The sequence below is a fragment of the Carassius carassius genome, chromosome 6, assembly GCF_963082965.1.
Source record: "Carassius carassius chromosome 6, fCarCar2.1, whole genome shotgun sequence".
Taxonomy (NCBI): Eukaryota; Metazoa; Chordata; class Actinopteri; order Cypriniformes; family Cyprinidae; genus Carassius; species Carassius carassius.
Window position 1 is genome coordinate 2,891,603 of NC_081760.1, and position 13,071 is coordinate 2,904,673.

The window sequence follows — 13,071 nt, forward strand, 5'->3', positions numbered from 1 at the left end:
AAAGATTCCATTGTTTTGTTTTTGTATTGGTTAAGAGTTTATTGCATAATATATGCATAAATCTAGCATGTATTCAGTTCTAGGTTTGTAGTTTCAAAGTTTTATATGGGTAGTCTATTGCAGTTTATTTTCTTAAATCGTACTGTAATGTGTTAGATTAGAATTTTACCCATCTTAATATGTAATTGGATCAACCCAGAATTGTAATTAATTTGACCCAGCAATTGGGTACACTATATAACAAATATGTAGTTCAGTCACTCCTATCTTCCTTCTCTGCTAATGTCTCCACTGCTAATGTTTCCCTTCTTCCTTTCATTGCAAAAACACTTGAATGAACTGTGTTCAACCAAGTCTCTACATTTCTCACACACAACAACCTCCTTGACAGCAACCAATCTGGCTTCAGAAGTGGACATTCAACTGAGACTGCCTTGCTCTCAGTTGTTGAAGCTCTAAGACTGGCAAGAGCGGAATCCAAATCTTCAGTACTTATCCTGCTTGATCTGTCCGCTGCTTTTGACACGGTTAATCACCAGATCCTCCTATCAACCCTACTGGCAAAAGGCATCTCAGGAACCACACTTCAATGGTTTGAGTCTTACCTATCAGATAGGTCCTTCAAAGTAACTTGGAGAGGTGAGGTGTCCAAGTCACAACATCTAACTACTGGGGTGCCTCAGGGCTCAGTTCTTGGACCACTTCTCTTCTCTGTCTACATGGCATCATTAGGTTCTGTCATTCAGAAACATGGCTTTTCATACCACTGCTATGCTGATGACACTCAACTCTACCTGTCATTCCATCCTGATGATCCGACGGTAGCTATTCGCATCTCAGCTTGTCTAACAGACATTTCTTCCTGGATGATGGACCATCACCTTCAACTCAACCTTGCCAAGACAGAACTGCTTGTGATTCCGACAAACCCATCGTTTCATCACAATTTCACCATCAAGTTAGGTACATCAACCATAACTCCTTCAAAAACAGCTAGAAGCCTTGGAGTTATGATTGATGATCAGCTGACTTTCTCAGACCACATTGCTAAAACTGTCCGATCCTGCAGATTTGCTTTATTCAACATCAAGAAGATCAAGCCCTTTCTTTTGGAACATGCTGCTCAACTCCTTGTTCAAGCTCTTGTTCTGTCCAGACTGGACTATTGCAATGCCCTCTTGGCAGGTCTTCCAGCCAATTCTATCAAACCTTTACAATTAATTCAGAACGCGGCAGCAAGATTAATTTTTAATGAGACAAAAAGAATACATGTCACACCTCTGTTTATCAATTTGCACTGGCTTCCAATAGCTGCTCGTATAAAATTCAAGGCATTGATGTTTGCCTACAAAACTACCACTGGCTCTGCACCCATTTACCTAAATTTGTTACTTCAGACTTATGTGCCCTCTAGAATCTTGCGTTCTGCAAGTGAACGTCGCTTGATTGTGCCATCCCAAAGAAGCACAAAGTCACTTTTACAGACTTTTAAATTAAATGTTCCCTCCTGGTGGAATGACCTCCCCAACTCAATACGGACAGCTGAGTCCTTAGCCATCTTCAAGAATCGGCTTAAAACACATCTCTTCCATCTTTATTTGACCCTCTAACTTTAACACTCACTATTCTAATTCTATTCTGAAAAAAAAATTCTAACTACCTTTTTAATCTTTTTGTATTCTATTTTCTTTTCATTAATTATGCAATTGTATGTGTGTGTGTGTATGTGTAAAGACCTCTAACACTAGCTTTCTCTATTCTTTTGTTTATTCTATCTGTTTTCTTTATATTATATTATTTAAAATCCCATACTATGTGTACTGTGTTAACCTAACTGAGACTTGTTATAGCACTTATATATCATTGCTCTTTTTGTTGTTTTTGATTTCTTCCACTATCCTCATCTGTAAGTCGCTTTGGATAAAAGCGTCTGCTAAATTAATAAATGTAAATGTAAATATCAAATGACATACTACCATAACAAAATTAACAATTCGTCTAACTCTCGCATGCTTTTTAAAACATTTTCCTCACTTCTTTGTCCTCCTCCTCCCCCTCCTGCTGCATCTCTAATAGCTGACGACTTTGCCATGTTTTTCATTAATAAAATTAAAAACATCAGTGCACAATTTTCCAAACCACAATCAATCAAGCTCATATCACCAGCAAACATACACTCATTTAAATCCTTCTCTTCACTCTCTGAGGCAGAAGTCTCAAAACTCATCCTTTCTAATCACCATACTACTTGCCCACTTGATCCTATTCCATCTCATCTCCTTCAAGCCATTTCTCCTGCAGTTGTACCTGCACTCACTCACATCATCAAAACATCCCTCCACACTGGTGTTTTTACCTCATCATTTAGACAGCCTCGTATAATTCCACTCCTTAAGAAACCCACCCTCAACCCATCTCTTTTAGAGAACTACAGACCCGTTTCCAAGTCTCTACATTTCTCACACACAACAACCTCCTTGACAGCAACCAATCTGGCTTCATAAGTGGGCATTCAACTGAGACTGCCTTGCTCTCAGTTGTTGAAGCTCTAAGACTGGCAAGAGCGGAATCTAAATCTTCAATACTTATTCTGTGTGTTGTGTGTGTGTGTGTGTGTGTAAAGACCTCTAACACTATTCATTTTTCTGTGTTGAATTGTTTAACTCACAGAGTTTGGAGATGTTTGATGTGCAATAAGCTGTTGTTCTTTTATTTATACTCAGTGTTTCAGCACAAGACCGTCTGGTTCAGTCAGAAGGACAAAAAGTCTGTTTGTACTGACAGAGACCTGTCAACCATTGACCAGAAACCTTCATTCACACACATTCCTGACTCAGTTGCATATGAATCCTTGAACTACTCCTTAAATCCAAATTATGGATTCAGAAACACATCTGACAGGGGTTATATCACTGGAACACAGAGTCCTCTTTTTTTTTTTTTTTGATGAGTTCTTATAAACAAGTTAATTCAATATATTTGAATTATATTATTTAGTTTTAAATTCATGTTCTTTCGCATTGGTTAAAGTGCATTTAGATATTTTTCATTCATTACAATAAACATTTGCTTGTGATCCTGATTAATGATTGACTGAAACAAAATCAATACCACAGATAGCAGAACTTGAGACGCATGCACCGTGTGTTGTGATTGGTTATGGTACTTTGGAATGTACAAGCAAATATACAAACAAAACACATATCTGACATATGTGCTCTCTGCCTGGTGCTGTGTGGAGAGACCGACCACCCATTCGTTTCCTCCCCAAACTGTCCACACACAGCCCATGCTACCGCTTCAGATCCCTGAATTGACTGATAATGCTCGTAATGTGGTGCACAAGAACAGCGCTCGGGAGACTGCAGAGAATCGCCCCGTGTACCGTCACCGGATTTAATCGCGCGATGTCCACGTTACCGAAAGTGTATGTGACGCGCAAGGTGCCTCCGGACGGACTGGACATTCTCCGCAAATCCGGACAGTAGGTTGAAACCATTTAAACACCAACTACTTTCGTAAAATGTGTTCGGTTGTTATTTGCCCAAAATCTATTATTTGACGTAACATTGTTATGACTGTAAAGATTATAAATAAAAAGGATACCTTAAAAATTGGGTACCACTTTATTTTACAGTCCAGTTCCGCATGTATAGCTATACTTATTTATTCATTACAATAAATGGGTAATAAGCAGGTACTAAACCTGACCCTATACCCCTATAGACTAGTTACCTTATATTACCCAGTACTTTCTTATGCTGCACTGTGAGTACATGTAGTGTACTGTAAAATGAATATTGGTGGAGCAACACAACATGTGACAATAGCCTACTTTACTGTAAGGTTTAACTTGTTAACATACGTTAACATACATGAATTATCAATGAACTTTGGCCTCTTTCTACAGCATTTATTAAGCTTTAACATTTACTAATACATTTCATTTCAGATCAAAAGTTGCAGCTGTTAACATAATGCACTGTAAACTGACATGAACTGAAAAATTGCAGCTACTTTTATTAACTAACATTTAGAAAGGTTAATAAATATTGCTCACTGCTAGTTCATGTTAACTAATGAATTAAGTAGATCTTATTGTAAATGTTATTTAATTCATTATGTGCAACAAGGACACAGCCGAGTTTACCCCACCAAGACCTTCAAGTTATTTTTTTTTTCTAAATTAAAGACTCAAGGATTAGTTCACTTACAGAATTTCCTAATAATTTACTCACTCCCATTTCATCCAAGATGTTCGTTTAATTAAATTCTCAATCCCAGGGTGCAGTTTGAGATGTGGGACTCTGATGACCCTGTGCCCCGAGTGGAGCTGCTGAAAAAGGTCAAAGGTTGCGAAGGAATACTGTGTGTGCTCACAGAGAAGATTGACGCACAACTATTGAACGCTGCAGGTTAGCTTGTGATGCACGATCAGTAGGTTGAAACCAATCAGGAAAAACGCAGTGACCAAATAAATGCATGTCTCAATAATGCAGGTCCAAATCTAAAAGTCGTCAGCACTATGTCAGTGGGCTTTGATCATCTTTCTCTGGATGAGCTCAAGAAAAGGTCAGTTGCATGAGTAAAATTTTGATGTGAATTTCTTTAACTCTGCCTTGATGACTTGGCTTGTGTGTTTTCCAGGGGAATCCGTGTAGGATATACTCCGGATGTTCTGACTGATTCCGTTGCTGAATTGACAGTTGCCCTACTACTCGCTACGTCCAGAAGACTCATTGAGGCCACACATGAGGCTAAAACGTACTAATAACCATCAAAACTTACACATTTGCTAGCTAATCATGCACTGACACATACTGATTTATACTTGTGTTTAGAGGTGGCTGGGGAACATGGAGAACTTTATGGCTGTGTGGACACGAACTAGCAAACAGCACAGTTGGCATCTTGGGTCTTGGGAGGATTGGTAAGGAGTAGGATGGTTTTATGACTATATAATTTCTGAATCATTTATTAGGTGGGGATCATAATATGTCGGATTAATTTATGTGTGTCTGTGCTGGGTAGGTGTGGCTATCGCCGAGCGTCTGAAGTCGTTTAAGGTGAAAAAGTTCATCTACACAGATGTGGCGCCGAGACCTGAGCTCGCAAATATGATAGAGGCCGAATATGGTGGGAAAATCTCAGAAAACTTCACAGAACCTTCATGACAGTTGGAGTTGCATGGTAGCAAAAAATGGACTGTGTTTCTGTGTGTGTGTGTGTGTGTGTTTTAGTCTCTTTAGATGAGTTGGCCAAACAGTCTGATTTCCTGGCCATATGCTGTGCTCTGACTCCAGAGACTTATGGCATTTGCAATTGGAATCTCTTCTCCAAGATGAAGAAAAATGCCATCTTCATCAACACAAGCAGGTAGCACTAAGACATCCTTTCCACTGTTATTTAATTATTTATATAGCATTCTAGTATATATTAATATTAGTAATTAGATTTATTTTTTTAAATTGTTGTTTATTTTTATTAGTTTTTAAAATATTTAATTAAAACTTATTTTAGTTCAGTTAAAGTTTTTGATGTAGTATTTATATTTGATTTTAAGTAACAAAAACACAATTTTCATTATGAATTAACAATGAACAATAGTATACTGACACATTAACCTAAATTAATAAAATGCTGCAAAACTTGGATCTTGTGAAGTGTTATGAAATTAATATTTATATATTAATTGTTTTATATATTAATTAATTTTTCAAACTTAATCAAACACAGCTTCAAACTTAATCAAATACACCTGCATGTAGCTTTCTACTTATCCAGTATTTGATTATGGTTGGAGCTAAACTCTGCAGGACAGTGGCCCTCCAGGACCGAAGTTGCACATCCCTGCCTTACACTCCAAGAAAAGTCTGTAAAAATTGGGCTCAATGTACTGTGTTAACATCCTGGCAGAAAATTACTTGTAGCTTTTTCTATTTTCTTACAGTGTATATGAATGTCAAAATAATAAAATAAGGCTGTAAATGTCATGTTTATAAACTGTTTATACCATTAACCTCAATTGAACATAAACCACAGTACACTAGTGACTCTCGGCCCTTCACTGCATGCTTCTGTTTGTGTTATTAATGTAAAGAGGAGGTGTGGTTAATCAGGAGGACCTGTATGAAGCCCTGTCCACCGGTCTGATCGCTGGAGCCGGGCTGGACGTCACCACACCTGAACCGCTGCCCACACACCATCCTCTTTTCACACTCAAAAACTGCGGTAAGCATGCACATGCGTTCATGCATTTTAGTCAAGTATTTGGAAGGTGTTTCCTGAAAAAAACCTGTGTCTCCATGTTTGAATTTGCAGTGATTCTTCCCCACATTGCCAGTGCCTCCTACACGACACGGAACTCCATGTCTGCTCTTGCTGCCGACAACCTGCTGGCTGGACTCAGAGGAGAAACCATGCCTAAAGAACTCAAGCTGTAGAACTGGACCACCAAATTAAAATTCTGAATTTTTGGGACATAAAAAAAAATCAGAGAACATCTGAAAATTCTTCACACAGATATTTTCCATAAGAGAACAGCTCATAGTGACCACAACTGTCCAAAGCCTTAATAAAAAAAAGACAAAATTAACTATTTACATGTTAAAGCCAATAACCAATAAATAGCCAGTCTATAATTTTGAATTAACAAAATAATTATTTTCAATGTTACAAATGGATATGCATTTTGAGTTGCGCTAAAGATGACTTTTAACAGCGTTTTTGAATATTAGTGGTGATCTATTGTGTTAATTGATGGCAAAGGTGGCTTTGCAAAAATATAGAAAATGAGCATCACAATTAATAATGAAATATTGACCGATACCAATAGTCTATTATTGGCCAATAACTCGTATATCCTGCATCCATTCAAAAAATATATAAAATGAGTCTATAAATGTCAAAAGTACAACATAAATGTCAAACAAATGAGAAGCAAACTGGACTACATGGACTGTGGCTGGGGTTTTAAAAAAAAGCATATAGCTTAGTGACAGAATTGTCTTTTTTAGATTAAATATTCCTTTAAAAGAATAACAATGCTGAACCCACGTTTGTGTTGTAACACCAAAAGCGTTTGGTGTAACACCCAGTGTTTGTGAGCACACAGGCAAGGTTCACAATCTGAGATCAATCATCTACAAAGAGCAAACACTACTGAGATCCATGCATCCATGCATGAGTCCATAAATATGTGGCCAGTTTGGAACTTTTTAGTTGTCACTTTTCAAATAAGACTAATACATGGATGAAAAGACAGACTGAATGAATAGCATTCTTCATGACTTTATTCACTTAATTCTTCTTTAAGCCAGTGGAAAAAATGAGTGCTCTAACAATGTGTGATTCATAGCCATTACACAGACTCACACTAATTCATTCACTTACGGTATCTCTAGATCTGAGCATCAATTAAAAAAATCACATAAGGCAGTTGTTTACTTCCAATGTGATTCAGGCCATTTAAAGAAAAAGTCCTGTATAATTAGTTACATTTAACACATATGCACATACATTTAAGGTCAACTGCTGTTTGACAATTAATGAGTAAATTGAGAGTTCAAACATGTTTTGGATTTCTGATATGCCCAGAATATTTGCTGATTATATGTGACCCTGGACCACAAAACCATAAGGGTCAATTTTTCAAAACTGAGATTTATACATCATCTGAATAAGATTTCCATTGATCTATGGTTTGATAGGATCTGATAATATTTGGCTGACATACAACTATTTGAAAATCTGGAATCTGATGGTGCAAAAAAATCGAAATACTGAGAAAATCACCTTTAAAAAATGTTGTCCAAATGAAGTTCTTAGCAATACATATTACTAATCAAAAATGTTTTTTTGATATATTTACGGGAGGAAATGTACAAAATACCTTTATGGAACATGATCTTTACTTAAAAAAAAAAAAAAATTATATATATATATATATATATATATATATATATATATATATATATATATATATATATATATATATATATATATATATATATATTATAATATATAGATCTATACTAATGATTTTTGGCATAAAAGAAACATTTATAATCTTGACCCATACGATGGGGCCCTAGCAACTTAAGGCTGGTTTTTGTGTTCCAGGGTCACATACTAGGAGTGTTGTAACACAACTTTTTCATGAACACTCAAGTGTCAACATTCATGCAAAAAAAAAAAACAACAACACTCAGGCACAGGTACAAAAAATAAATAAATAAAGTACCATAAATTAGACTTATATGTATCTCATATATATGTTCCTTCCAAATTTTCCAATGTGAAGTTTCAGTTATATAGGCAGTTTAATTGAATTGTATTCAATTAAAAACATCTCACAGTGAAACTTAAAGAGATAGTCCTCACCCTCATGTCGTTCCAAACCTGTATGACTTACTTTCTTTTGCAGAACACAAAAGAAAATATTCTGAAGACTGATTCAAATAAATTTGTCCACAAAAAACACTGGAGCCCACTGATGTTTACTGAATGAACAACAACCAAAAGAATGTGCAAACACTTTATCTTTAAGTCAAGTTTAGTATAACATCTCTGAGTGAACCATCCCTTCAATTTGTAAAATCAATGGCATGTTAACAACATACTACAGTCATGAAACACCTAAAACAGTTCCTATAGCTACTATAAAGGTGGATGATCTTCCCATTCAGTAGAATAAGGAAGAAGAGTCAGAACCTAATGGGTCTAACTAACTGGTCGTTTGGCATCTTTGGAGTGCCTGCGATCGTGTTGAATTAGAGCAGGCTGTTAGACATATCGCTGCTCTGCCATCGTAAGCAGGTTGTTTTTGAGTGCTTGTACAAGTGACTGGACTGACTAAAGCGTTTGCCGCATTTCAGACAGGCATACGGCCGCTCTCCCGTATGAACTCGGATGTGTTTCTTGCAGTCCGTCAGAGTGAGGAACGTCTTACAGCAGATCTTGCAGGCATACTTCCTTGCACCTTCGACCACTAGCACATTGTGCTCGGAAAGTGCCTTTTTACATTTTGACAGAACATCTGCAGAGGCTCTTGTCAACCGGGGGAGCGGGTTCGAGTTTGAGCTGCCACCGTTTTGACCTGCGGGGACAGAACCCTCAAAGTTTACTCCATTGAGAAGCATTGAGGAGGAAGAGGATGAGGAGGCAGCATCAAATTGCTGAGGGCTGTCTGTAAGCATTGAAGCACCTTTGGGGGCGATGCGCCTGTATGCTTGGCACCCTCCACCACCCCTGAATGAATGAGGGAAGGCCTGTATTCCCAAAATGTTTCGCTGGAACTCAAGCGCGAGCTGGTCCACCGATCCACCACGGGACGTTGCTAATGAAGAGGATGATGCTGTTCCATCATGCAGCGGCCGCAGAAGAAGTGACTCTGGCTGCAGGTCAGAGCAGACCTGTGCACCGCCTGGAAAGAGCTGCAGAGAGGAAGATGAAGTGCTGATGGAATCGTTTGGGAGGAAGAAGCGAGCAGAATCGTGGTCTGCTAGAAACTCTCCGGTTGTAGTGTTGGGAATATTGTCAACACTATAACCAAGGTTAGATGACGCCCCTCTGCCAGCAAAGGCCTTTGCGCTGAGGAAACTGGAAATATGCAGTCCTCCAGAGGACTCCAAAGCGTCACTGCAGGAGAGCTGCTCTCCTCTTCCTCTGTCTTCTTGTGCTCCTAAGCCCTTGTTTCCTTTAATCAGCAGCTCAGAGCTGGGCTGGGGATCGGAGTAGCTGCGCTCACTGCCCTCTGGACTCAGCTCCAGCTTTTCTCCAGCTGGCTCCACCTGAGGGAACATCGAGTATTTACAAAGCCCCTTTTCAATGCAAGCGAGTTTACCTTTCAGGCAGCTTAGTAACACTCCCATACAACTCATTTCTGCATAGGCAATGTGTTTAAGTAGGACTCTAGTAGAACGGCTAAAAGCTGAAATCTCGAAAACTGGCAATAATAATAATAATAGTTTAAATAATATATTCTGAAGCAGCAATAAAATTAAACAACAAATGTATTGTAAATATTGTAGAAACTTCATTTTTGGTAAAGTTGCTTTGCAATGATTTGTATCGTAAAGAGCGCTATACAAATAAAACTGAATTGAAAAAAACTTGAATATATTGTATATATTGTAAAATTTGCTCTTTTGTTTGGGTCGGTAAAATTTTTTTAACATTTTTAAAAGATGTCTCTATGCTCACCATGACTAGGTTTAATCAGAAATAGTCAAAAACAGAAATACTGTGAAATATTATTAAAATCCAACATCATTTTTAATATATTTTAAAATGTCTTTTATTCGAATAAATGTCAGATCATTCTAAACATTGATTTGGTGCTCAGGAATGTTATCATTAAAACCGCTTGTGCTGCTTAATATTATTTTGGAAAATTCAGAATACTTTATTAAGCACAGAATTCAAAAGAACAGCATTTTTTTATGTAATATTTTCGTAACAAAATAAAGGTCTTTACTGTGACTTTTGCTCTCCTTGCAGAATAAGAAAGAAGAAAAACTTACTGACCTCAAACTTTTGAAAGGTAGTGTACATGTTTTTAACATAAAAATGAAAATAGCAATCAATAAATAAAAAAAGAGATAATCTTGATTATGATCATTAACACAGCATTGCCTCTTGAAAATTTACATAATTTGAATTCTACTTTTCCAAAATGGAGAGGCATGCAGTTTGGGACAATTTAGGTAGCAAAATACTAACTTAACACTCACAAATCAGTAACAAAATACACCCGTTACAGTCCCACTAGCTTAATCTCAAAAACAATTACCTGGTCACTCCCTTCTGCCTGAGACGTGACATCACTAGTCTCATCGACAGCCTCAGGTGAACTCATTGGCTCAGTCTTGACCACGACCTGCATGTGCTGGTGCTCCTCTTCTTCCTCATCTCCATTCTTTATCTTCATCCCTTCACTATGGTGATGGCTCGCATCCGGGTATTCCTCTTTACGTGGCAACAGCAGCGTTTTTTCTGGTCCTGCTCCCCTCCCTCCATCTGACTGAGTGGGAAGCTGCATGTCTTCATGGGTCAGTCCCCTTCGATACTCATCCTGGTCTAGTAAACCTCCATCATCCCCTGGAATGACCCCAGCGACGACCTGATCCACTATTTTACCGTTAGAATCCGGAGACAGAAGCTCCTCTCCACCCACACGCCCCTCTGATTGCCCCACAATCCCCTGCACCTGGGAGGAGAAGCGTGGCCTCCCCTGTTCCGAAGCGATCAGGGACAAGGGCTCTTTGCGCTTCAGGAAACGGCGTTTCGGATGAGAACCATGCTGATCCACCGACCCGCTAGCGCATGCTGAACCTGTTCTCCTCCCGGTCCCTGGTCCCCCAGAACTGACCAGGCTCAGGCCGAGCTGTTGCAGCAGAAATGAGCGCTGGAGATGAGAGTTGGCAGCTGCTGCTGCTGCTTGTTGCGGCTCGGCGTGATGCTGACCACCACAGTCTGCCGGGGGAGACATGGGTAGAGTTCGAGTTGTAAGGTAGTGCTTACAAGCTTTCACCACAGTGTTCAGATGTAGATGAGAAGCGGCCAGCAAGACATCCATGACGTTACTCTCTCCTAGCATCAGCGTGGATGTGTACATCATGTCCATCAGTGCAGCAAACGCTTCAGCCGTCACTACTTCTGAGTCAAGTTGGATCATCCTCGTACTGGCATCTCCTTCGGCAGCAGTAAACAGTGCTCGGAAATGCGTACTGCAGGCAGACAGCACGGCACGGTGGGCCTTGAAATGACGGCTGCCAACCGTGATCACGCAGTCACACAGCTGTCCATGCAGCCGCTGGTGGTTCAGCTGCTGGAAGATCTGCTCAAAATGTCCTGGGAAATCCATGACCTGAGGACCAATGAAGAATAGATGACTAAGATGAGGAAAAATTTAATGCCCAAACAAAATCGGACGTGAAGTACAGACTTTAGTCAGGGTGGAGCCAAGTTTAACTTTGACAGCAATGAAAAGGAGAAATAGATGTACAGTGTGTTTAATGGACAGTACTGTTTAATGCCAACTATTTAGTTGTTGAAACGTCTTTTAGTACACTGTATTAAAAAGTTGTGAAAATACAGTGTGTGCCATTTCATTTCATTTTCAAATATAACATGAAAAACATTAACAACTATTCATACGCAAGTAAAGAAGACAAATACTTCAAATATGTGGCAATTTAAGAAAAGTCATTATTTAACACGATAAATCCCCCTGTACTGCAAAATAAAACAAAGAACGAGTTTTATGTAGAGCTTGTATGGGTGTCCTATTTACACACATCGCATGTCCTAATAATAAAATCAGGACAGCGAAAGAAAATGTGGATATGAGAGTGAATTGATAGCAGTTCTTTGTTTAAATGAGGATAAAACACACCTACTTTTAACGTTTATTTCATACGCCTTCAGACACCCCGGGTTTGTCTCGTGATACCATCCAGAAATACATGTAAAACCTGTCCATGATAGTTATCCGACGCACTGGCCTGTGTGAAGAGAGGACACGGGAAACAGCATCTCTGGAAGCGTTGAGAAAACCAATCCATACCGCCACCTGCTGTACTGGAGAGTGTCAATAACGCTCGAGTGCATGGTCAAAGAGTGATTTAGAGATCATTTACCTTTATGTCTGTCTTCTATAGAGCACAAAAGATGATAGTTTGAAGAATACTGGTTTAACATAATTAAATTATGGACAAAACCCCACCCAGTTGTCAATGTATCTACTTTTATTTATTATGAGTAAGCTGAGTGAGGTGGATAAAGTATCAAATCGTAATATTAAGCAAAAGTAAAGACATCAGATAGTGAAAAAAAGAGTAGCTGTTTAGAAAAATACCTAAGTATTAAACTTCTTGAGTATCAAAAAAAAGACATTATTTTTGTAGACTGTGTTAGAATATGTTATTATGAACATTAACAAACATTAAAGCTATTGGTCACCCAAAAAATAAAAGATGTTATCATCATCGACTCATCCTCATGTTCTGTATTCAATAAAAAATCGTTACAAATGTCTTCTTCTGCACAACTTAAATGTATCTTGGTGTT

General features: G+C 38.5%; 2 protein-coding genes across 2 annotated transcripts; one reads left to right on the forward strand and one right to left on the reverse strand.

Annotated features, from left to right (window-relative positions):
• The first annotated feature begins 3,211 nt into the window (after nt 1-3,211).
• LOC132142219 (glyoxylate reductase/hydroxypyruvate reductase-like) lies at nt 3,212-6,944 on the forward strand. The gene is made up of 9 exons (XM_059551909.1): nt 3,212-3,484; nt 4,285-4,415; nt 4,500-4,572; nt 4,648-4,764; nt 4,842-4,930; nt 5,032-5,136; nt 5,241-5,376; nt 6,101-6,231; nt 6,322-6,944. The coding sequence occupies exons 1-9, from the start codon at nt 3,324-3,326 to the stop codon at nt 6,441-6,443; spliced, it is 1,065 nt and encodes a 354-aa protein (XP_059407892.1). The 5' UTR covers nt 3,212-3,323; the 3' UTR covers nt 6,444-6,944.
• Nucleotides 6,945-8,757: 1,813 nt separating this feature from the next.
• LOC132142220 (zinc finger and BTB domain-containing protein 5-like) lies at nt 8,758-12,564 on the reverse strand. The gene is made up of 3 exons (XM_059551910.1): nt 12,402-12,564; nt 10,793-11,869; nt 8,758-9,791 (listed from the first exon to the last, which is right to left on the reverse strand). The coding sequence occupies exons 2-3, from the start codon at nt 11,864-11,866 to the stop codon at nt 8,772-8,774; spliced, it is 2,094 nt and encodes a 697-aa protein (XP_059407893.1). The 5' UTR covers nt 11,867-11,869; nt 12,402-12,564; the 3' UTR covers nt 8,758-8,771.
• Between the last annotated feature and the right edge of the window lie 507 nt (nt 12,565-13,071).

Coding starts and splice junctions, on each gene's coding strand:
- LOC132142219 (XM_059551909.1), top strand. CDS start 3,324: ATGCTCGTAATGTGGTGCACAAGAACAGCGCTCGGGAGACTGCAGAGA. Junction 5,137..5,240: donor TATGATAGAGGCCGAATATG/GTGGGAAAATCT, acceptor TGTGTGTTTTAG/TCTCTTTAGATGAGTTGGCC. Junction 5,377..6,100: donor ATCTTCATCAACACAAGCAG/GTAGCACTAAGA, acceptor ATTAATGTAAAG/AGGAGGTGTGGTTAATCAGG.
- LOC132142220 (XM_059551910.1), bottom strand. CDS start 11,866: ATGGATTTCCCAGGACATTTTGAGCAGATCTTCCAGCAGCTGAACCAC. Junction 9,792..10,792: donor AGGCAGAAGGGAGTGACCAG/GTAATTGTTTTT, acceptor ATGTTCCCTCAG/GTGGAGCCAGCTGGAGAAAA.